The sequence below is a fragment of the Dunckerocampus dactyliophorus genome, chromosome 1, assembly GCF_027744805.1.
Source record: "Dunckerocampus dactyliophorus isolate RoL2022-P2 chromosome 1, RoL_Ddac_1.1, whole genome shotgun sequence".
Classification (NCBI taxonomy): domain Eukaryota; kingdom Metazoa; phylum Chordata; class Actinopteri; order Syngnathiformes; family Syngnathidae; genus Dunckerocampus; species Dunckerocampus dactyliophorus.
In genome coordinates, this window is record NC_072819.1 from 4,723,949 (window position 1) to 4,749,526 (window position 25,578).

General features: G+C 34.2%; 1 protein-coding gene across 1 annotated transcript in view; it reads right to left on the bottom strand.

Moving 5' to 3' along the window:
- Positions 1–1,445: 1,445 nt before the first annotated feature.
- LOC129186018 (inactive dipeptidyl peptidase 10) overlaps positions 1,446–25,578 on the bottom strand; it is a 49,637-nt gene continuing 25,504 nt past the window's right edge. Inside the window, exons 6-25 of the mRNA XM_054783812.1 lie at positions 19,341–19,393; positions 18,886–18,967; positions 17,255–17,378; positions 17,029–17,183; positions 15,661–15,758; positions 15,391–15,514; positions 13,452–13,493; positions 13,255–13,359; positions 12,810–12,901; positions 11,711–11,758; positions 11,453–11,571; positions 11,325–11,372; positions 9,660–9,758; positions 7,548–7,614; positions 7,280–7,468; positions 7,151–7,205; positions 6,977–7,076; positions 5,217–5,275; positions 5,033–5,105; positions 1,446–4,953 (exon numbers count right to left, since the gene is read on the bottom strand). Coding sequence (XP_054639787.1) covers positions 4,724–4,953; positions 5,033–5,105; positions 5,217–5,275; positions 6,977–7,076; positions 7,151–7,205; positions 7,280–7,468; positions 7,548–7,614; positions 9,660–9,758; positions 11,325–11,372; positions 11,453–11,571; positions 11,711–11,758; positions 12,810–12,901; positions 13,255–13,359; positions 13,452–13,493; positions 15,391–15,514; positions 15,661–15,758; positions 17,029–17,183; positions 17,255–17,378; positions 18,886–18,967; positions 19,341–19,393 — 1,962 coding nt within the window. The 3' untranslated portion in view covers positions 1,446–4,723. The remainder of the gene's footprint in view (positions 4,954–5,032; positions 5,106–5,216; positions 5,276–6,976; positions 7,077–7,150; positions 7,206–7,279; positions 7,469–7,547; positions 7,615–9,659; positions 9,759–11,324; positions 11,373–11,452; positions 11,572–11,710; positions 11,759–12,809; positions 12,902–13,254; positions 13,360–13,451; positions 13,494–15,390; positions 15,515–15,660; positions 15,759–17,028; positions 17,184–17,254; positions 17,379–18,885; positions 18,968–19,340; positions 19,394–25,578) is intronic.

Consider the following 25,578-nt stretch of genomic DNA (forward strand, 5'->3'; position numbering starts at 1 on the left):
TTTTACATTAAAAGTAGTATTTTTTGAGCAAAAAAGTCATAATATTAAATGTTAAGGTCTTATATTTTGGAGAAATAATTGTAGGTTTTTTTTTAGGTAAAAAATAAATGAGGTGGGGGCCAAAAAAGGCCCCCGTACCCACTTTCAACACCCCTGATGTACGGTAGCTGAGATTAAAGTTGTATATTTTGGCCAAAAATGTTTTCAACCAAAAATATTTGGAAAAACATTTGTATGTCTTTGAGGAAGAAAAGACTTTTATTTTATTTTTTTTAAAAGCCCTAAATTTATTAATCATGAATTACAACTTTAATTTTTCATTACGATATTAAAGTCTTCAAATATTTTTACAAAACTCAAATTTTTTTTAGAAAAAATGTGTATGTTTTGAGAAAATTTTTTTTTTTTTTTAAAGTCCCAATTTTTTGATTATTTATTTTATTTTTGGAATATTCCGAGGGCCAATTAAAAATTCAGTAGGGTGATGAAAATGGCCCCCGGCCCGCTCTTTGGACACCCCTTGTGTTGATGAGTGATAATCATGTATTTTAAACAAACATTTTTATATTTATTTACAAAAAATATTTTGAAAAACAGTTTGTTAGAAAAAGTCCTAACTTGATTATTAATAAATTATGACTTCACAACATTAAAGTCTCCAAATATTCTGGAGAAATGAGTCATGAACACTGACCTTAAGTGAGGCAATTGAGGCCTGCAGTTCTTTGGATGTTGTTGTGGGGTCTTTTGTGACCTCTTGGATGAGTCGTCATTGCGCTCTTGGGGTCATTTGATAGCCGGCCACTCCTGGGAAGGTTACCACTGTTCCATGTTTTCGCCATTTGTGGATAATGGCTCTCACTGTGGTTGGCTGGAGTCCCAAAGCTTTAGAAATGGCTTTATAACCTTTTCCAGACTGACAGATCTCAATTAATCTGTTATGTTTGAACAGGGGGGCAATCACTTTTTCACACAGGGACATGTAGGTTTGGATTTTTTTTCTCCCTTAATAATAACAAGTTTCATTTAAAAACTGCATTTTGTGTTCAGTTGTGTTGTCACTGAATAATATTTCAATTTGTTTGATGATTTGAAACATTTAAGCGTGACAAACATGCAAAAAAAAATAAGGAAGGGAACAAACAGTTTTCAAACCACTGTATATACTCCTTAATATAATTAATTATATTATTATAATATATTAATTTTTTAGAACAATTTTGTATGTTTGAGGAAACATTTTAGATTTTTTTCCCCAAAAGTCTTGACTTTTTAAATTATTAAATATATATTTGTAAATAAATAATATATAAAATACATTTTTTATTTGTATATTTAATATTTTGTTACACATAAGAATATGTAAAATATTTTTTATATCATAAATTCTATTTTTAATATTAATATTTTAATATATTAAACATATACAATCACTTTTATAATTTTATTTATTACAATATGTGGAGGGCCGATAAAAACAAGCTTGCAGGCTGAAAATGGCCCCTGCGCCGCACTTTCGACACCCCTGATGATTAATGACAACGAGGAAGCACAATTTTGCTGCAAAACCAGAAATTGATCTTTTTAATTGTGGCGGTTTTGTGGATAAAAACGCTTGCTGTGCAAAGTCGGGGCGGGGGCATGCAAAGTAAGCTTTACTCTGAAGGACCGCTGACCACATCAAACAACCTGCATGGCCAGTGAAGACAACCTCAACTTACGCAAAAAGATTTAAATGCCGGAAAGTATCAAAACGTGAAGGCAATCTCCTTCTGTACACAACAGACAAACCTCAGAAGGCTCACGGCCTTGCTGTGTAAACAATCCCAACGCTGTCGCACGTCGTCAAACCAGTCGGTAAAGTCCATCAAGCGTGCCATTATGCGCCATTTGAGACGTAAACACGCTGTACAAAAAGAGCAGTCATACCACAGCACTCGCGCTTGAGCGTGGAACCAGCCGAGTGAGTCGAGTGATGACTTTTTGTTGTTTTTTTTTAACACAGAAAAATGCAAACTACTTCACATGCCTGTATGTACACGGGGGAAACCTGGAAACATTTGGCACAATCGTCAGCCTGCATCAAACCGTGGGGATACCGCGGCTTGTGAACGCACCACTGTTAAAATCAAATTACATTTTTTTTTAATGACATCATTAGAATTAATTTCAAAAACCTGGCCAAATAATTATGTGAATTATTTTGTGTACAGTCCTACTGAAAAAGAAATAAATCTGTTCAGGAGGGAAATATTAAAAATGCAAAATCTTTCAAAAATTTTTTTTTTTCCAGTGAAGTCATAATTTTGTTGATTTGGTGGATTTTGGATGGAGGTTTTTCCACATTGCTCATTGTTTTGCTCAAATTGTTTATTCGTCCTCCTTGACCCAACACGCGGGTTAAAAAAATTACATTAGTAGTACTTTAACGAAGGCGCCTTCACTTTTTGTATTACAAAGGAGTATTACAAGCTCGCTACTGAAAAAAAAACAATAACGACAATAAAGGATACCCTTAAAAGAATAACAATTAAAAAAAAAAGTTAAATATATTTTTGAGACAAAAAAGTTGTATTCTTTTAAGATAAAAGTTGTAACATTGCTACATTAAATTTGTATTTTTTTTTGAGAAAAAAAGATGTTTTTTTAAATATATGTCATGAATTTAGGAGATTAAAGTTGTATATTTTTGTTAACAATTTATATTTTTTTAACCCCAAAAAAATTTGGAAGGGAGAAAATGGTGGTGTATTTTTGACGACATTTAAAAAAAATGTTTTCAGAATAATGTCCTAACGTTACAAGATTAAAGTTGGCCATTTTCAAAAAAGTTTTACTTTTCATGAAAGCAGTAAATTAAAGTTGTATATTTTTGAGAAATAAGTCGTATTTTTCTAGAAAAAAAAGTCATTACATTACACACTAAGGTTGTATATTTTTGATAAATAATTATACATTTTCTTTTACCCAAAACATTTTTTGGGGGAAAAGGATTGTATATTTTTGGGGAAAAACAGTTTTTTTTAAACTATAAAATCAATTCCTAATTACATAATTAAAGCTGTATATCTTCAAGAAAAATAGTAATTTTCCAGAAAAAAAAGTCACAAAAGTCAAAGTTATGTATTTGGGAGAAATAATTGGATATTTTTTTTTTTTTTTACAAAAAAGAAAAAGGTTGTATATTTTTGAGAAAAAAAGTGCTATTTTTCGTCAAGAGAATAAAGTCCTACTTTACGAGATTAAAATTTTGTATTTTGGCTAAAGTATATTTTTTGCAAAAAAAAAAAAAAGGTTGTAGATTTTTGAGGAAAAAATATTTTTTTTCCCAAGATTAAGTCCTAATTGTACAAGTAAAGTTTTTTTGATTAAAAGGTAGTATTTTCCATGAACAAAGTTATATCATTACGAAACTAAAGTTGAGAAACTAAAGAGAAACTAAAGAGAAATGTATATTTTGTATATAAAAAAATCTTTTGGGAGAAAAAAGTATATTTTTGAGGAAAAAAAGTAATATTTTTCTACAAACAAGTCTTAAGATTACGACATTCTAGTTGTATATTTTGGCAAATGTGTACTTTCTACAAATTTTTTTTATTTTTTTATTTTTTTCAAGAAAAAGGTTGTACATTTTTTGGGAAAAAAAGTGGAATTTTTCCCAAAAATAATCTCCTACCTTTACAAGATCAAAGTTGTACAGGAGAAAAAAATGGTATTTTTCCAGTTGAAAACAGTTGTATCAAGTCGTGTATTTTGGAGAAATAATTGTATATTTTGTTCAAAAAAGTGATTTTTTTTTTTTCCGAGAAAAAGGTTGTATATTTTTTAGGGACAAAAGTGGTATTTCTCCAGAGAATAAAGTCCTAAAAGATGAAAGTTGTACATTTTCAAGAAGAAAATTACTATTTCACCAATTTTTTTTGTGCATTTCAGAGAAATAATTGTTTACAAAAAATGATTTCTTTTTTCCAAAAAAACGTTGAATATTTTTAAGAAAAAAAGTGGTATTTTTTCTGAGCATAAAGTCCTAACTTTACGTGATTAACATTTATTTTTGAGAAGAAAAATACTGTTTTTGAGAAAATAAGTCATAGGAGTACGACATTAAAGTTGTATATTTTGGCAAAGGTATATTTTCTACCAAAATCTAAGAAAAAAATGTTTTTGAGGAAAAAAGTATTTTTTTTTTTTTTAGAAAAACACCCTAACAGTATAAGTTGTGTGTTTCGGAGAAATAATTGTATATTTATTTATAAAAAAAAAAATAACACAAGAAAAGAAAAAAAGTATAATAATATAATATATAATAGTATTATATATTTTATTCTATTTGTCTAAGAATAAACAAATACCACTTTATTCTCGTAATATTACACCTTTTTTCCAAGAAAAAACATCTGTCCTCTAAAAAATTGCTTTTTTTCTAAAAAAAAAAAAAAGAAAATACACATTTTAATCCTGCAAGTTTATAATTTTGTTCTCAAAGTATATCATTTTTGGTCTTTTCAGTATGGCCCAAATACTCCTTTGTACTACATCCAGCGTATTTTGTAACTAAAGATGTTTTTTTTGGAGCAGAAACAATTGTGTGCAATAACATGTGAAGTTCCTCCAGTTTTGTGGAAGCTGTAGGAGCTAAGAGTGTTTGGTCCCCATTCCTGTACTCTTGAGCCTGGTAGTCCGGCACCACACCTCCGCTGCTCCAATAGTCCTCCCAAAGTCCTCAGTCATCATCCTCCTCCTCCTCCTCCTCCTCTTCCTCGGCGGCATCCAATAGGACGCTATACTTGAAGCAGTTGAGGAAGTAGTTGAGCAGCGTGCGCTGGAAGTGCTGGATGCTGCGCGGTTCCCTCAGCGTGTGGCCCTCGTCCGGGTAGAGCTGCAGGGAGTAGTTGGCCTCCACCCTCACTAGGCGGCTCAGGAGCTCAGCGCTCTGCTGGAAATGTACCCTCGCTTTTGGGGACGAAAAAAAACAAACCCTGCACGTTAACGCGCTGAGGCGGGAGACACGATGGAAAAGACACGTGTTTACCGTCTGCCGTTCCGTGGAGGATGAGAAAGTTTTCATCTTTCAGTTTGCTGACATCCTCCAGCAGAGAGGCGGTCTGCAGGAATGGATGAAGAACAACACGCCGTCCTCAGTGCTCCCTGAGACTAACTAGCCAACATCAAAGTTAACTAGCCTACTAGGCAAGTTAATGACGTCGTCAGCTTACCGCGTAAACGTGCTCCTCCTTCGTCGGGAGGCCAAGATACCGCTCCGAGAATGCGGCGTCTGAAACAGGAGAATAACCTGAAACTGGTAGCTAGGTAGCAGCTACGGAGGTAGGTAACTCTAGGGTCAACCGGCAGGTAGTTAGTTGGGTAGATGAATGATTAGGTTGATAGGTAGTTCGATAGTAAGATAGACAGATGCTGTAGGTAGGTTGGTAGTTAGACAGGTAGGTTGGTCAATAGTTTGGTAGGTAGCAAGGTCAGGTTTATAGTTTGCTTCATAGGTAGGGGAAAACCTGGGCATGTAGGTAGGTTAAGGTTGTGGGCCAGTGTTTAGTTTGATAGTTTTGGGGGTTTTGGGACCCCCAAAGGCAGTATGAGGGAGAAGGGGCCCCACTCGTTTTATCAAGCACGGTTAAATAGGGCTCTACAAGATCACAATGATGTGGCATTCAGAAGTCACTCCTTATCTGGACATCCTTCCATCTATATAGGACGCGGGGCTTTTTGGCACGAGTAAGGGCCACTGACCAAAAAATGTCCAAGAGCAACTGTTCTACAACCTTCTTTAGTGCAATTGGAGTTCACAGAAAAAAATATTCTACAATAATAGGCAGTGCCATAGTAAGCTAGACAGATACTTTAGGTAGGTTGGTAATTAGATAGGTAGTTTGGTCAATACTGTAGTCTGGTGCCATAGTAAGCTAGACAGATACTGTAGGTAGGTTGGTAATTAGATAGGTAGTTTGGTCAATACTGTAGTCTGGTAGGTAACAAGGTCAGGTTTAAACGTAGGGAAATACTTGTGTATGTAGGTAGGTTAAGGTTGTTGTCGTTAGGCAAGTGGATCAATGATTAGTAAGGGAAACAGACGGGCAGGTCAATATGAAGGTAGTTTGGCAGTTAGATAAATCTTTTATCGTTGATAGTTTCGGTTGGGCAGGTTGGTAAGTCGATATTTAGATAGGTCGGTAGGTTTGTGAGTTTTAGGCTGATAGGCTGAAAATCTGGGTGGACTGATAGTTAGGTAAATTTGTCAACTGATAGGCGGGTTCGTATATAGGTAGGCCGTTGTAGTTTGGCAGGCTGCTTTGTAAGTCAGTAGTTCGCAAAGTAAATAGTTAACCCTGTAGGTATGCCTCAATTTTAGTCAAGTAGGTGTGTAGTTAAGTGATTAGGTTGATCAATGGTGAGGTTGGCAGCTAGGTAGGCAGATAGCTAGGTCAATAGATAGGTAGGTTGGTTGACAGTTTGGTAAGTAGGGAGTTATGCTGATCAATAATTGGGCTGTTAGCTAGAAAGGTAAATCAATGGTAAGGTGGGCAGATAGGTAGGTAGGTGTAAAGGTATATCAACAGGTACTTAGGATGACCAAATGGTTTGTAAGGTAAACAGAAAGGCTGATAGTTTGGTCAACAGGTAAGTTAAGAGGTATCTAGGTTGGTTGGTGTCTTGGTACGTAGCTCAATACTCAGGTCAAGCACTTGGTTGGTCGGTAGGTAGGTTAATAGCAAGGAATGCAGATAGTTAGACTGATAGGTATGTTATCAGATAGGTAGGCTGACCAGACAGTTTGTAGGGTAGACAGGAAGGCTGATAGTTTGGTGAAGAGGTACAGTAAGTAAGTTGGGTGATATCTTGGTACGTAGCTCAACACTTAGGTGAATAGTTGGGCAGGGAATGCAGATAGGTAGGTTAATAGGTCAGTAGGTTGATGAATAGTTACATGGGTAGAAGAGGAAGGTTAACAAGGTTAACTGACTATAAAGCCTGAAGTCTGTGATTGGGGCCACGGCAGCTGAGCACTGGAAGAGCTTCTCTGTTGCCGCCAACATTTTCAGGGTGAGATGTCCACCAAAGGCCTGTAGGGGAAAACAACACGAGCTTGAATAAGGCAGGAAGGATTGCGATCATAATATGATGAAAAAGCATGAACCTTTCCATAGAGGGCCATGCGGCGGTGGTCAATGTAGGGCATCTTCATCAACAACCTGCATGCAAAAGTCATGATTTAGTTTGTGACGCTGAAGTCATCTTTGCTACGTAATGTCGCCGAGGCACCCACTCTACGACTTCCAGGTGGTCTCTGACATGAAGCGGGCCGAGCTTTTTGATGGCGGCAGCCTTTTGTCCGCGCCCGGCCCCGCTCCTGCTGTCCACCCAGGCTAATGCCACACCGTGGGCGCTGGAGAGGACCTGAGGCCAGCCCAGGGAGAACTCCTCCGTCGCCGACTGATGACTGGGAAGGCCGTCTCTGAGTGGCAGGGCAGACAAGACCGGTTTGAAGACCTTTGACAGCCGAAGGGGGCGGGTCACGTGAGCTAGCTACTTACACAATGACGAGCAGCGGGTGCAGGTTGGCCTCGTAACCTTGAGGTAAAGATAGCTTCAGGTGCACGTCTGAGGAATGGAACATGTGGAATGACTTGAAAACAGCTGAAGCGAAAAGACTGGATTGTGTTTGAGGTTCATTCAAGACTAAACTGTCTTCAATTAAAAATAAAACACTTTAGAAAACACTGAAGACTCTTGGCTAGAGATAAAAATGGCACAATCTAGCATCATTAGCATAATTTCTGTCGAACAAAGTGCCACTTCCGTGGTAACTTCTGCCCCACAAAGCAGACAAAAGGACAGGAAAGCTCGAAATCGTCTTTGACGTTTATAAAAACACTATGCTAGGTTCAGTAAAGACTATAAATTGTCTTTGATGGTTAAGAAAATGCATATTTTTACGGAAACACACGAAAACAGGTACATTAGGTTAGTTGAAGACTTAAATAGTCTTTCATGTTTATGAAAACGCATGTTAGGTGAAATTGTCTTTGATGTTTACATAAACAGATAAAAACACGTACATTAGCTTCATTGTAGACTCGAAATTGTCGCGCAAAAATGCCTACATTGGGTTCGTCCAAGACTAAATTTACTTTGACGTTTACAAAAACACTTTTCGGTTTGGAAAAGACTCTAAATTGTCTTTGATGTTTACAAAAACGCATATGTTAGGTGCCAATTGTCTGACATTTACATAAACACACAAAAACGCGTACATTAGGTTAATTGAAGACTCTAAATTTTCTTTGACGTTTACAAAAACACTTACGTTAAGTTAGTTGATGACTCTGAATTGTCTGTGACATTTATGTAAATGCGAAAAACACGTACGTTTGGTTCATCTAAGACTAAATTGACTTTGATGTTTACAAAAACACTTAGGTTCGGTTTGGTGAAGACTCTAAATTGTCTTTGAACTTTACTTAAAGGCATGAAAACGCATACATTAGGTTCGCTGAGGACTCTAAATTGTCTTTGATGTTTAAAAAAATCCGTCCGTTAGGTTCACTGATGACTCTAAATCAGGGGTCTCAAACTCGCGGCCCACCAAATCATATCTTGCGGCCCGCGACTGGACATCAAAGAGTAGTGTAACTGCTGCCCGCAAAATCCGGGCAAGCTCAGTGCTACTTCCATACTTCCAGGGGAAAGGAAACACCAACACTGAACTAACAGTGGTGTTATCACATGGATGTATTGTGAATTGTGTCGTATCGTGAAGCCTACTCCCAATACTTGATGCGGCCCAGCCTCACCCAGACTCTACCTCCACTGGCCCCCAGTGAAATTGAGTTTGAAACCCCTGCTCTAAATTGACTTTTACGTAAACACATGAAAACACGTACGTTAGGTTCTTCAAAGACGCTAAATTGTCTTTGACATTTACAAAAACACACACTCTATTGTCTTTGCAGTCTACGTAAACGCACCAAAACACGTACGTTAGGTTCTTCGCTTATTACGGACTAAATTGTCTTTGGCGTTTACAAAACATGAGGTTTTCTGAAGACTCTAAATTGTCTTCGATGTTTACGTAAATGAACAAAATGGCGTACGTTAATTTAACTTGTCTGACATTTACAAAAACACGTAAATTAGATTTGTTGACAAAATTGTCCCTGACGTTTACATAAACGCCCTAAGTGCTTATGTTGGGTTCATTGATGACTAAACGTAAACGCACGAAAACGTGTAAATTGTCTTTGACGTTTACGAAACCCCGTACATTAGGTTAGTTGAAAACTCTTAGACGCACAAAAACACGTATGGTAAGGTTAGTCAAGGACTCTAAATTGACTTTGATGTTGACGAAAACATGTACATTAGCTATATTGAAGACTCAAAATCGTCTTTGACGTTAAGAAAACGTGTAAAAACGTGTGAAGGTTGTGTGGTCAATTATGTGTCAGTGCTGTGTGATTGACAGGTCGCCAGTAGGGCCTGCCTCCCTCCCAAAGTCAGCTGGGATAGGCTCCAGCCCCCATGTGACCCTGATCAGGCTGAACGGATAATGTTGGATTTCGATTATAACAATAGTACTTGAGTTAAATCACACTAATCTCCTCATTGTGACCGCCACTAAGTAAGATAAAAGAGAGTACTCGTACCGTGGCTGTCAGCTGAAAGGGTCCGGAACAGTGTCTCGGGGAGATGCTTGTCCTCCAGCGCTTTGGACAGGGGACTGTTGTCCTCCAAGACCACGTATCCTTCAACAGAAAAAAAAACCCACAACCATGTGCTGAAGACTCAGAGCTACCGAAAGGGGGCAGTGTTGTTTTAATCAATGCAAAAGCTATTGCGGATGGTGTGCTTGATTATAGCGCTCTCTGTAGGAACGAGGTAGGCTGCACACCAGGTACTTGAACATCCTGACAAACCTTACAAACTGAGAATGTCAACAAGACAAGCAAACCAGGGATTCACCTTTTTAATGTCGCAACAAATCATTACATGATTTACTATAAAACTTGAAAACTGGAGTAAAACGCTTCCTAGTTAGCAGCAAGCAGAGACAATAACGAAGCTAATTGGATATTCACGCTTGTGCAACTTGTTGCTAGGCAGAATTTGTGGGCTACAATCATTTATTTATCAAAGACGATACGTTCGGTTTATCGAAGACGGTACTGACAAACACGTAACTTAGGTTTTGACTACAAAACATCAAAAACAATATTAAAAAAACATGTACATTAGTTTCATCAAAGACAATATTTACCAAAGTACATACGTTCCGTTAACGTTCCGTTCAATCAAGCAATCATATTTACAAAAACATGTACGCTCGGTCCGTTGAAGCTGCAAAAACACGTAATCCATTGAAGTCGATATTTGCGAAAACACGTGCGTTAGGTCAACTGAAAATGATATTTTCAAAAACACTTACATTCAGCTGATTGAAGACAATATTTACAAAAACACACACGTTCAGTCCATCGAAGGCAATATTTACAAAAACACGTACGTTCAGTTTATCGAAGATGATGCTGACAAAAACACATATTTGGGGCATTGAAGACGATATTGACAAAAACACATACGTTCGGTTTATCGAAGACAATATTTACAAAAACAGGCGCCTTTTTAAACTGTTAATCAAAGACAAAACCTAAAAAACAATATGAAAAAAACACGTATGTTAGGTTCATCAAAGACGACATTTACAAAAACACGTATGTTCGGTTCATCAAAGATGATATTTACAAAAACACGTACGTTTGCTCATCGAAGACGCCATTTACAAAAATGCGTACGTTAGGTTAATCGAAGAGGATATTTACAAAAACACGTTAGTTCGCCCCATCGAAGATCACATTTGCTTTAACGCGTACGTTTGGTCCATTGACAACAGCATTTGCAAAAACACGCGTACTTCGGGTTAATCAAAGACGATATTTACAAAACATAAAAAAACAATAGCTTCAAAAACGTATGCTCGGCTCATCGAAGATGATATTTACAAAAAACGTACGTTTGGTTCATCAAAGATATTTACAAAAACACGTACATTAGGTTCATCAAAGACGATATTTACGAAACATCAAAAACAATTTTCAAAAACGGATGTTTGGTTTATTGAAGACGATATTTATAAAAACACTTAAGTTCGACATAAGTTCGATAACTTAAGAAGTACAAATTTATTTTGCAAATCAGCGCTCTGGATACAGCCTTTTTTCACCACAGCGCCATCTGCTGGACGTGGCATAGCACTGCCTTACCCGCCTTTCACACTTTTACTGTTTTTGTGCTTTTGCAAAAGTGAAACTTACTGGAAGGGTCCTTTATGCTGTGGACTGTCACTTTGGGAATCCCTGGGCCTGCAGAAGTATAAAAAAAACAACTTGAAAACCAGCGTTGCGGAATTATTGTAAAAGCACGGCATGTGTGGCTGTCTTACCCAGGCATCGGAGGACGACGTGGGTGCGATTGGGGCTAAAATGGGCGTCAAAGAAGTGGCACTCATCGAGGAGGTTACAGGTGATGCACTGGCGCTCATACGCACCATCCACGTCCACGCTTGGGGCCCAGAAAAGAAGCGTTCAGGGACGTACAGTGAGACGTAATACAATGACATTAAGATTTCTCTGCTACTACCCCCCCAGTGGCTGTGAGCAGCCCATACCGTGGTGTCATTGCTTTACATTGCGTTTGTTACCTGTAAAGGTGTCGTCTTTGTCGGGACTCCTCTGTACTTAAGAAATAGCTGATGGGGAGAAAAACAGCAACAAAAATTGTTATGATAACAATTTGTTATTTGTTGCACCTTTTTAAATGAAAAATATAAAGCAAAATGAAAAATTCAAAGCAATATTTCTGTCACGCACGAGGCAACAGTAATATTTTTTCACGCAGATAATAAAATAAAATAAAATAAAATAAAATAAAATAAAATAAAATAAAATAAAATAAAATAAAATAAAATAAAATAAAATATGGACACACATGTCTTCAAAATGTGAACATTATTTGACTCAATAAAGCAATTAATTTTTGTATAACAATAAACACTGCCATCACAGCAATTCTGATAAAATAAAATAAAATGAAATAGAATCAAATCAAATCAAATCAAATCAAATCAAATCAAATAAAATAAATTGTGATAATCTCTATATACTGTATAATATGCATGCCTTAAAAATAGTTTGAGACAAAAACAGCCATTCATTTTTTTCATTTTAGAAATAAAGTCAGCAGAAATAAAGAAAGAAAAGAAAGAAATAATAAAGATACCAATTCCCATAAAATAAAATAAAATTCAGTTAAATAAATTGGTTATGTATGGTAAATCTGGATGTTCTATATGCACTAAATGTTTGAGACAAAAACAGCCATTCAATTTTCATAAAATAAAATAATTACGGATAGTACATCGGGATATAGGTGCCTTAAAAATATACTTTTTTTTTTTTTTTACTCCAAAAAGGCATTTTTTGTGTACAAAACAAAACAAAACAAAACTAAACTAAACTAAACTAAACTAAACTAAACTAAACTAAACTAATAAAATAAAATAAACTAATAAAATAAAATAAAGTAAAATAAAATAAAATAAAATAAAATAAAATAAAATAAAATACTCGGCCGCACGGTGGCCGAGTGGTTAGCATGTCGGCCACACAGTCACAGGATGAGGTCAGAACAAAGCGATAAACTTTAGTCAAGCAAGCGGAATAAGTAATCACATGATCACATGAAAAAGGCCAGGAAAATGACCGTAAACACATCTAAAAAAAACCCAAGGACATACGTACATCTTTCCAGCCTTGTCGTCCAGGGCGCAGAGCGAGGTGACATCCCAGTTACCAGATGTCAAAAAGCGAGCAGGGACGGAGGAGACGGTGGTCTGCGAGGACAAGAAAGGACAAGAGAGAATAATGAAAATAGGGTAAAAGGAACTTGGAGAGGGAAGAAAACCCCATCACTGACCATTCCAAATAGGCAGGGTTCACCTTTTAATTGCAAATGCACTTAAGCGCTAATGAGAATCTCTTCCCAACAGCACCATTACTCTTGTCTTGATTTGGCCATGCTTGAGTGCAGGGCGGCCAAACAAGCATGACATGCTGACTTTCTCTCATTTATTTCGGAGAAAAGTGCCGTCAGTGCAAACAAGGCAGCAGATGTCTGCAAGCGGGGTCTCCCCTGCTGATAACGGACAATATTTACGAATCTTAACGAGCCTGAAATGTACCATACCTGCGCTGACAGAGCGGCGACGTGGCCAAACTCTCCTCGGGCGCCCTGCTTGGCTGGCAGGATGGCGTAGAACGTGGCGCCGTCCTCAGAGAACAGGGGGACGTCCTGACAGGAAAAAAACCCCCAAAAAACAAGACTCGAGTGAGGAGAAAGGCGGCCATGATGAATGAGGAGGTGATAATAGCGAGGCTGCATACCTGCGCCTGCCTGTGCATTATATCCAAGGACACTTTGTGCTTCTTTGGACAGCAGGATTCAAGGAAAGGAAAGTAAAGGTGAGTGCATTCTGCAGCAATAAAACATCACATCATATTTATTCCTGCCTGAATGTCGCATCAGTTCGGTGTTATTGCGACGCTTATTTATTTATTTATTTATTTATTTATTTATTTATTTATTTATTTATTTATTTATTTATTTATTTATTTATTTTTAATTACATGTTATTTTATTTTACTGAATTTTTTTATTGCATTTTCAATGTATTTCATTGTATTTAATGTAATTGTATTTGATGGTATTATATTCAATTGTATTTAATTGAATTGCATTTAATTTTATTTTATTTCTTTGATGAATAATAATTATAGTATTTTTACAATTATAGAAATTTGAGCTTGATTAAAGCAGTAAAAAACTTAACGCATTGAATTAATGTATTCATTTTATTTCTAGATTGGATTTGTGCATAAAATGTTTATAAATGTGTTTATTATTAAAAAAATTTACATTATTTTATTTATTTATTTATTTATTTTTTATTCTAAATGTTTTTGTATTTAATTTCACTTAATTGCATTTTTTTGTATTTAAATGTATTTAATGTAATTGTATTTAATTTCATTGTGTTGAATTGTATTATATTAAACTGTATTAATCTCATTGAATTGAATTTCATTTAATTGCATTTCATTTTATTTCAGAGGTATACTTTGATTAATAGTAATTATTATTCAATTATAATTATTTGAAAACATTTAAGCTAAATTAAAACCAGTACAGAACTTCATGTTTTGAATTAATCCATTTTTATCCATAGTTGTTAATAATAGCTGTTCATAAATTTATATTTATTATAAAAAAAACAATTTTTAAAATCCATCTACCCATGGAGGCATTGGATTTATTACAAATATTTTGGGATTTAATTGTATTTAATTCAAATGGATTTAATAGTATTTAAATGTTTTTAATTTAATTGGATTTAATTTAATGAATTGTATTTAATATAATATTACATTGTATTAATCATATGTGATTTAATTGTATTTATTAAATTTTATTTCAGGAGTACACTTTGATTAATAGTAATATTATTAAATTATAATTATTTGGAACGTTTTCACGTAATTAAAAAAAGCACACTTAAATATTTATTATTAATTAAATGATTTATTAGAAATATTTAGTTAAATAAAATATTATTCTATATTATATATGTTAATAAAATGTTCACGTATTTGTTTATTATTTTTAAAAATTACATTATTTAAAAAAAAAACATCCACCCACGGATGCATTGGGATTTATTATAAATATTTTGGGATTTTTAGTTTATTTAATTGAGTACTTTGCCGTATTTTAATAATAATTTTAATGATCCTTTTGTTGAGGGAAGGGATTGATTGACCTTGATCTCCAAATGATATGTACTTTATTCATCTCCGAGAGATGAATGTGTTAATTCATTAATTAATATGTTCTTTATGATTAAAGCAAAGTAAAATCACCATTGCTGCGTCGAAAAAGAACTATGGTTGCGCTAGTTAAGAGTTTAACCAACGTTATGGCAAAAATGTGCCTTAAAAGTCAAACAAAAATGGAAGCAAAGCACAAACAGACAGGAATATTGTGTTTGTATAAAAGTGTACGCTCATGATGCTGGAAATCATCCATGCCGTCCATTTATCTTGTAAACTCATGAGTGTGTTTAACACCGCCATAAACTTGCCTGCTAATTGAGGATTTATGTAAATGTTGCTCTACATTGCAGTAAAACTCCCCTCGTGCTGCACATAATCCTGAATATGAATGAAGATGTGAGACGTTTCATTGTGGAAGGACGTCGTCAGAAAAGGGAGATTCTATTCAAACGCTGCCGCAGCGGGCGGATGATGACAAAGAGGGGCGACTGACCTCCGAGCACGCCCCTGTGGTGGCCTCGCACACGCACAGCACCGACTGGTTCTGGGCCCGGTTCAGCCAGCGGACCGCCAGGCGGGTGCTGCTGGTCCACGTCACCATGGAGATGTAGCCTTCTCTGCAGGGAAACGAGAAAATTCGTTCTTGAAAACTTCATGATTTGGAGTGCATGAGAAAGTGAAAAGAAAAATCCAGCTGTCTTTTTAGCCTTGGTGGATGTTGGTATTCTGTTTTTTGTTTAAAAAAAATAACTGACTGGCCTACCTGGTCCTCACAGAATCGGGGGGCGTCATCTCCACCGTGTGGGCCGGACCGTACAAGTTTACCACCAACAGGCTGACTGATGGGATGCTGGAGCCAGCCTGTCGGACAAACATTCTTTTTCATGACATCTCCGGAAATAATCACCTTTATCTCCGCAGCTACAAGGAAGAGTCCTGCTATCATTTGAAGGGTTACACTCAAGTTAGCCTTATTTCTTCTATATAAATAAAGATACCACATAGATAAACTTTCATTTTTCTTCTTGCCTAAAAAAGCAAACAAAACAATTTTTCCATAAATATTTTGCATAATATAATTTAAAGTAAGAGATTATGCAATAAATTAAGGTCTCTAGACACATATAAACTTAAAAGCCATAGACAATAACTAACTAAATATACAGATAAATAAACTATGAAACAAAATACAACAAAATTATTAAATTAATTTTTTTTAAAAAGTAATTATTTTGATGTAATTTAATTTAACATATTTAAAAAAAAATAATTAACTATGTACAAAATAAACATTAAATTAAATTACAATTTCATTTATTATTATAAAATAATAATCAAATTAAATTAAAGGATTATTTTATCATTTAATTCAATTTAATTATAAAATAATAATTTCATGTAATTATTTTTTATTATAAATTAATCAAATTAAATGATATTAAATTAAATTAAAATATAAAATAATAATTTCATGTAATTATTTTATTTATTATTATAAAATAATACAAAAATAATTTAATTTAAATTAAATTTATATATATATATATATATATATATATATATATATATATATACACACACACACACACACATACATATATATATATATATATATATACATAAATACATACATACTGTACATATATATATATATATATACTGTATATATATATATATAGTTGTAAATAATCTATTTAATAAACTAAAAACAAACAAATAAATATGTAAATAAAAGGCAAATTTCTAAAATGTAATTTTACTTTTTATTTTATTTATGATATATAATAATTTACCATTGTATTGAATTTAATATTTTGGATTTTTTTTATTTTATATTGTGCATTTCTTTTATTTATTAAATTCTATTCTATTCTATTGTACTTGGTGTGTGATGTGAACAGAAGAAGTGATATTCAGGTAAGTAAACAGTGAACTGAAATGATGACGTATGACATGCTTTTCATTGGTTTACTGACACGAGACTGACATGTCGACCGGCCAATGACTGCATGAATAATCACTGAAAAGCGGCCAATGAGGGGACAGTCCCACTGGTCGCCAGGAAGGTGGGAAAGCCAAAGCACAAGTGGGGGAAGAACTCATGCCGACTGATGTAGCGATGCCGACCCACCTTGGGGTAGGGGAAGACGGCGTTGGAGGGGTACAGACCGCCTAGAAATTTTGGTATTTCCACAAAAGGCGTGGCCGAGTTGTTGATGCTGAGGTACGCCAGCCGGGCGCCGTCCACAGACCACCAGTGGGCGACATATGACAGCAGCACTTCCTCTACACACATACATAGGAAAATACGTATATACAGTACTGTATGTATGAAAGGAAAGCTTGGTTGTCTTGACCTTCATAAGTCCAGTCCGAGAGCCCGTTGAGCACACGACTGTGCTGACCTCCAGTGGACGTGAGACGCAGGGCTTGGCTGCTCACGCCGGGCTTGTAGAAGATGTCCCCGTCAAGGAAAAACACCTGCCACCAACACAAACTACATCAGAAGCAAACACCAGCACATTACATTGCGAGTGACTTGCATTTTTGCAGCAAAAACGGCGGCGCGCTCCTGTCAAGTAAAGGATCTTTGACTAGCGTTTTTGCGGTGCGTGCTTAAAAGCAGCACAGCACTCCTGTCACATAGAGGATCTTTTACAAAAAACAAAACAAATCACCCAAAACAGAAGACCAGTGCTCCGGTCATATAGAGGATCTTTGACCAGTGTTTTTGCAGTAGGTGCTTAAAAACAGCAACCTCCTCCTGTCATGTAGAGGATCTTTGACTAGCGTTTTTGCGGTAGGTCCTTAAAAACAGCAGAGCGCTAATTAGGGCAATCTTTGACTAGCGTTTTTGCAGTACACGCTTAAAAACAGCAAAGTGCTCCTGTCATATAAAGGATCTTTGACTCACATTTTTGCAGTCGGTGCTTAAAAACAGCAGAGCGCTCCAGTCATATACTGTAGAAGATCTTTGACTAGCATTTTTGCAACAGGTGACCAAAAACAGCAGAGCGCTTTTGTCATATAGAGGATCTTTGACTAGCGTTTTTGCAGTAGGTGCTTAAAAACAGCAGAGCGCTCCTGTTATATACAGGATCTTTGACTCGCGTTTTTGCTGTAGGTGCTTAGAGCACTCCTGTCATATAGAAGATCTTTGACTAGCCTTTTTGTGACAGATGACCAAAAACAGCAGAGCGCTTTTGTCATATAGAGGATCTTTGACTAGCGTTTTTGCTGTAGGTGTTTAAAAACAGTCGAGCGCTCATTAGGGCAATCTTTGTCTATCATTTTGGCAGCAGATCACCAAAAACAGCAGAGCAACCCTGTCCTTTTGAGGATCGTTCCCTAGCGTTTTTGCAGTATGTGTTTAAAAAAAGCAAAGTGCTCCTGTCATACACAGGATCTTTGACTCGCGTTTTTGCAGCACGTGCTTAAAAACAGCAGAGCACTCCAGTCATATACAGAATCTTTGACTAGCGTTTTTGCAGTAGTCTTTTGCAGGGATCATTACGGCAATCTTTGACTCGTTTTTGCAGCAAATTAGCAAAAACAGCTTAGCAACCCTGTCATATAGAGGATCTTTGACTCGCGTTTTTGCAGTAGGTGCTTAAAAACAACATAGCACTCCCTGTCATACGTATAGAGGATGTTTGACTGGCGTTTTTGGAGCGGGTGCTTAAAAATAGTAACTTGGAATCCGGTCTGGATGATATGTGGATGAGCAGCGGACGACATTTTCCTGTGTTGTTTTTTTTCCCGTGTTGGCGCTGTGCTTAAACGCCAGCGACACTGTCAAAATAAACATTGTCTTCTCTCACACGTGATGGAGCTGTGATTCCAGTGTGAGGATAGCCGTGTGGTATTTTCTGCTTCCAGCGCCATGATGCGTATTTAAAGTGGGCCACTTGGGAGGAGGAAACACACAGCTGTGTGTGTGTGTGCGTGTGTGCTTGAGACACGTGACAGATTGGCGTGCACGCCTCACCAGCTGGTTCCCCTGAGGCCCCCAGGAAGCGTACTGCAACACGGCTTTCTCCTTCTGTGGTGGCCTCAGCTCCAGCAGATCCCTGCAACACACACACATGACATAAGCCTTCAGCAGGGGACCAGGATCCTGTCCAAAGGTCTCTGTGGTCCTTCTGCATCCTGGCCTGGAAGATGCTGGCATGTCCGAGCAAGATGCAGAAAGAAACAGAGAGAGAATGAGGGTCATGCAGGGGTGCAACATCTCCAATCCCCCTTTCAGGCTTCCTCCAGACAAGCCTCCACAGAACAATGATCAGCTTCCTCCTGGACTCCTTCACTCACACGATGCTGGAAATGAAGAAGACGAACGAATGAAGGCAAGCACCAGGCTCTGATGGGAGGAGTTGGTCAGTCTGCACGTCTGCACCTCTCCCGGCATGCAGCCCATGCAGGAGCATTCAGGGTTCCACCTACCCAGTGGCCACACTGTAGGTGGCATAGGACGCTGTGAAGGACTGAGAGAACACCTGAAAGAGGTACACAGCATGTCACGCACCCACACTGGACTGGAGGTCGGCTGCAGGTCATAGAGCGCAAATAAAGACGCGATAACGCTTGCTGGTGGGCCGGGGGACCATAAAAAAAAAAATCCAAGAATTACAAGATTCAATTGAGTTAAATTAATTATTTAAATGGAATTGTGTCTTGAAATAAAATACAATAAAATACAATAAAAATGTTATTTATTAATTATTTAAATGGAATTGTGTCTTGAAATAAAATACAATAAAATACAATAAAAATGTTATTTGTTAATTATTGAAATGGAATTGTGTCTTCAAATAAAATACAATAAAATACAATAAAAATGTTATTTATTAATTATTTAAATGGAATTGTGTCTTGAAATAAAATAAACTAAAATACAATAAAAATGTTATTTATTAATTATTGAAATGGAATTGTGTCTTCAAATAAAATACAATAAAATACAATAAAAATGTTATTTATTAATTATTTAAATGGAATTGTGTCTTGAAATAAAATACAACAAAAATGTTATTTATTAATTATTTTAATGGAATTGTGTCTTGAAATAAAATACAATAAAATACAATAAAAATGTTATTTATTAATTATGTAAATGGAATTGTGTCTTGAAATAAAATACAATAAAATACAATAAAAAGGTTATTTATTAATTATTTAAATGGAATTGTGTCTTGAAATAAAATACAATAAAATACAATAAAAAGGTTATTTATTAATTATTTAAATGGAATTGTGTCTTGAAATAAAATAAACTAAAATACAATAAAAATGTTATTTATTAATTATTTAAATGGAATTGTGTCTTGAAATAAAATAAACTAAAATACAATAAAAATGTTATTTATTCATTATTTAAATGGAATTATGTCTTGAAATAAAATGTGCAAAAATTAAAAATTCAAATTAAAATAAACTTGGACCCTTTAAATGTAATTAAACCATTTGAATTGAGTTGTGTCAATTGGGTTCAATGCTACACTTCATTTTAAATGATCATTAAATTAAACAGGGACTCAATTTAAAGGTAATTTATGCTTTTAAAGCAAATAATGAAACTTTTTTTTCAATTTGACATCAATTCAATTTAACCTAATTTAAAATTATTATTATTTTTTTAACATAAAATGATAAAATGATTACATTTAGATCAATCATTTTATTTGAATAAAATCTAATTTCCTAATTTAATTTAATGTGGTTAGTCAGTATTATTCTGGTCAAATAATTTGAGGTATTTTCTGTAATGTCACATTTATTTTATTTTCAAAATAATTGAATTTAATAAATGTTTTAAAATGATTAAATGATTCAAATTAAGTTGAGTGGAATTAAATGATTTGAACCAAACTGACAGTTAATGTGCAGTTAATTACATGTAGTTACACTTCATTTAAAATGATCATGGAATTTAATTGAATAATAGAAAATCAAATTTCACTTAATTATTAATAATTAAAATGATTCAACAGAATTAAAAATTGCATGTTAATTTATTATTATTATGAAGAGCTGAATGCAGTTAATAAATATTATTCTGGTAAAATAATTGGATTAAATATTTTCTGTAATGTTACACTTATTTTATCTTCTACATAATCTAATTTAATAAAAGTTTATAAATTTAACTTTTTAATGAAACAAATTAAATTAAATTCAATTCAACAATTTGAATCAAATTCGATTCACTGTTTGTAGATTAGTAATTACATTTGGTTCCACTTCATTTGAAATGATCATTCAATTAAATAATAGGACAACATTTTATGTTAATTCATCAGCAAACAATGAAAGTTTTCTTCAATTTTGAATACAAATAATTTACCATCATTTTTAAATTGCACATGAATTTATAATTATTTTTTTTAAACCAAATCATATAATTATTACATTTAGATAAATCATTTTGATTGAATGATATGTCAGTAATTTAATATTACTCTGATCAAATAATTTCATTAAATCTTGTCTGTAATGTTACATTTCTTTTCAAAATAATTTTATTTTATAAATGTTTTCAAATTCAATGTTTTAATTTCAATGTCAGTCGAATTCAAAGTTCAGTCATACAGGATTTGATTTATGTTTTGTTCATTTTTTTCATTAATTTGATTCTTTGTTATTTTGTTCTGAAAGACAAACGTCTTTTTTTCCCCAAACAATAAAAGTCTTGACTGGATGACTTCTCAGTAACCCACTAGAGAGAGAGTTTCACCCGCGTTACATCGCGACAGAGATCGCATCCAAACAAGAGAACGTTGCATCACAGGAACTCTGGGGCAAAGAAAAAAGAAGGTGAGGAAATAAAGCAATGACATAAAATATCCTTTCCAGCCTACGGAGGCTGCACGGCGATCGTGTCAGCAGCTCTGACAATAACGAGTGGAAGACTAATGAGTGTGTTGATTGCCATTGATCACAGCATCACCTGATGAATTCAAGGTGAGACATTGATTCCTTCCATTCCTTCTCTTTTTTTTTTTTTTTTACACAAGAAGCTGAAAGGAGGCAATTTGCCCGTCGCTCTCTGAAAGCCTTGTGGGAAAAAAACAAAATGTAGAAATGAAATGTCACATCCTCTACACAGCACGCTTGAAGAAGGGGTATTGGATTTCTCCCTTTGTTGTTAGGCAGCCGGGTTAAGGCCGCAGGGATGAAGGAGCTACTGCAGGTAAATGTCGAGGCTACGGCGAAGGGAAATGGGCAAATAACCGAGGTGACGAGTCGGAGGCATGAGGTGGAGCGGCCGGAGTGTCCAACAGAACGCGACGCGAGCAGCCGTCATTTGTCAAACTGTCAGGTGGCGCATCCTCAGCTGGCCTGGAAAGGTCAGTTGGAAGCAGAATATATCGGCTGGCAACGCGCATCCCGTTTCTTTTTTCAAGCTGCGGCATACGACGACCGAGACTTTCGGCCACGTTGACAAAAAACCTGAGATTTCAAGAATAAAGTCGGAAATTCGTGAGAAAAAATGTCGTAAATTTATGAGAATAAAAGTACGGTAGTAAATGTACGAGAAAAAAAGGGAGCAAATTTACAAGAAAAGAGTCGTAAATTTAGAAGAATAAAGTTGTAAATCTAAGAGGAAAAAAAGTCATACATTTACCAGAAAAAAATTCTAATATTTACCTTTGTGAATTTACGACTTTATTGTCGTAAATTTACGTGAAAAAGTAGTACATTTATGAGAAAAAAAGTAGCAAATTTAAGAGAATAAAAATCGTAAATTTATGAGAATAGCGTCATAAATTTAAGAGGAAAAATGTCGTACATTTACGAGAAAAACAGTCGTACATTTACGAAAAAAAAGTAAATTTACGAGAAAAAAGTCATAAATTTATGACAAAAAAGTCACTAATTTATGAGAATAAAAGTAGTTAATTTACGAGAAAAAAGGTAGCAAATTTAAGAGAATAAAGTTGTAAATTTAAGAGGAAAAAAGTTGTAAATTTACCAGAATAAAAGTACATTTACCAGAATAAAGTTGTAAATTTACGAGAAAAAAACTCATAATATTAACCTTTTTGTAAATTTACAACTTTATTGCTGTAAATTTCCAAAAAAAGTAGTACATTAACGAGAAAAAAGTAATAGATTTACAAGAATAAAGTCGTAAATTTACAAGAAAAAAGTAGCAAATTTAAGAGAATAAAAGTCGTAAATTTACAAGAATAAAGTCAGAAAGTTAAGAGGAAAAAAGTAGTAAATTTATGAGAATAAAAGTCGTACATGTACCAGAATAAAGTTGCAAATTTACGAGAAGAGCACTCGTAATATTAACCTTTGTAAATTTCCGACTTTATTGTTGCTAATTTCAGAAAAAAAAGGACTAAATTTAGGAGAAAAAAGTAATACATTTCCAAGAATAAAGTTGTAAATTTACGAGAAAAAAAGCCATACATTTATGAGAAAAAAAAGTCCTAATATGATAAATTTACAACTTTATTGTCGAAAATTTGCTAGAAAAAGTACCGTAGTACATTTACAAGGAAAAAAAGACATACATTCACAAGAACAAAGCGGTAAATTTACAAAAAAACCCTTGGAACTTTCTGTTCCAGGCATTGCCTGAGACAGCTATGAAAGGGGGGGGACCTTTGTGACTTTTGGCTTTGGGCAAAGGTAATGCTACAACTTTTTGTCCCGTAAATCTACGACTTTATTGTCGTAAATTTAAGACTTTTTTCTCTGAAATTTACAACTTGACTCTTGAAATCTCAGATGATTTTTTTTCCTATGTGGCCTAATACTAGCTGCACCAAAGGCGTCCAAAGAGCATGTTTTGTTTTTTTTTTTTTTTTACCTTAGAGGCTCCATTGCACCTGTACTGTATATTATGGAAGAAAAAGTTTCTAATTTCTAATTTCGTTTCTAATCTACATCCAATATCTCCAAAAACTTGGATATTCTTTAGAACAGTCCAGGGGTGTCCAAAGTGCAGCCCGGGGCTGTTTTTTTAAATCGTCCCATGGCACATTCCTAAAAATAAACTTTAGCAACAAAAAACAACAACAACAACAACAACAACAACAACAGCAAAACCGGAAACATCTGCACTAAATTTACAAGAATAAAGTCAAAATATTAACAGAAAAACTAAAAATATTACGGAAATAAAGTCATACTCATGAAAAGTTGAAATAGTTGGAAAATAAATTGAAAAAACAGCAGCAAAAATGGAAAAAAACAGCTGCAATTTTACAAGAATAAAGTAAAAATATTCAAATAAAAAAAGTTGTATTTTAATTTTATGAAAATAACGTTGCAATATTATGAGGAAAAATAATGTCATTTCAGTAGCGTGGAGTTCAAATATTAAAGAAAAAATTCATAATATTATGAGAAAAAAAAGTTGTAATTTTGTGGAAATTATGTTGTGGGAAAAAAGTAATAATTAAAAATGGAAAATATACAAGAAGAAAGTTGAAATAGCTAAACAATTTCAAAATAACAACAGCAGAAAAAAAGCTGGAATTTTACAAAAATAAAGTCAAAATATTAAAAGAAAAAGGTCGTATTTGAAAGAGAAACAAAAATGTGCAATTTTATGAGAATAAACTTGTAACATTACGAGGAAAAATAATGACATGGATTTCTTTAAAAGTCAAAATATTATGAGAAACAAACAAGACCAAATAAAGTTGTAATTTCTGGAAAATTAGGTTCGGCAAAACGTTATAATATTATTGGAATAAAGACAGAAAATTTCCAAGAAGAAAGCTGAATTAGGTGGGGAATAAAAAAAACAAAACAGCAGAAATGGAAGACAACAGCTGTAATTTGACGAGAATAAAGTCAAAATATCAAGAGAAAAAAGTTGTCATCTAACGAGATCATTTCAGTGGCGTTGAAATATTAAAGAAAAAAGACGTTTTTTGTGTGTAATTGGTAATATTATGAGAAACAAACAGGACAAATTAATGTTGTAAATGTTAAAGAATTTATAATATTATGGCAATAAAGTCCAAAAATTATGAGAGGAAAATTTCCAAGAAGAAAGTTGAAATTGTTGAAGAATTTAAAAAAAATAATACAAAAGCAGAAATGGAAAACAACAGCTGTAATTTCACAAGAATAAAGTCAAAATATTAAAAGAAAAAAATGTGTAATCTAACGAGAAAAAAGTAATGTGATAATATTATGAGGAAGAAAAATTATGTCATTTTATTAGAAGAAAGTTATATTATATTAAATTTATAAAGTTATATAAATATTAAATAAAAAATATGTTTTTTTCATAATATTATGAGAAACAAACAAAACAAAATAATGTAATTTTTTCCAAATTAGGTTGGGGAAAAAGTTTGAATATTATGGGAATAAAGTCATAATTACAAAAACAAAATATAAGAAGAAAGTTGGAATAGTTGGAAAATTAAAAACCCCCCAGCAGAAATGGAATTTTACGAGAATAAAGTCAAAATATTAAGAGAAAAAAGTCGTAATCTCACAAGAAAAAATTGCAATTTTATGAAAATAATGTGATAATGTCATTTTAGTAGCATTAAGTTTAAATATTACATTAGAAATATATTTTTTTTCCCCTAATATTATGATTAACAAACAAAACAAAATAATGAAATTTTTGCAAAATTAGGTTTGGGAAAAAGTTTGAATATTAACAAAAACAAGAGTTGAAATAGTTGGAAAAATAAAAAAAACA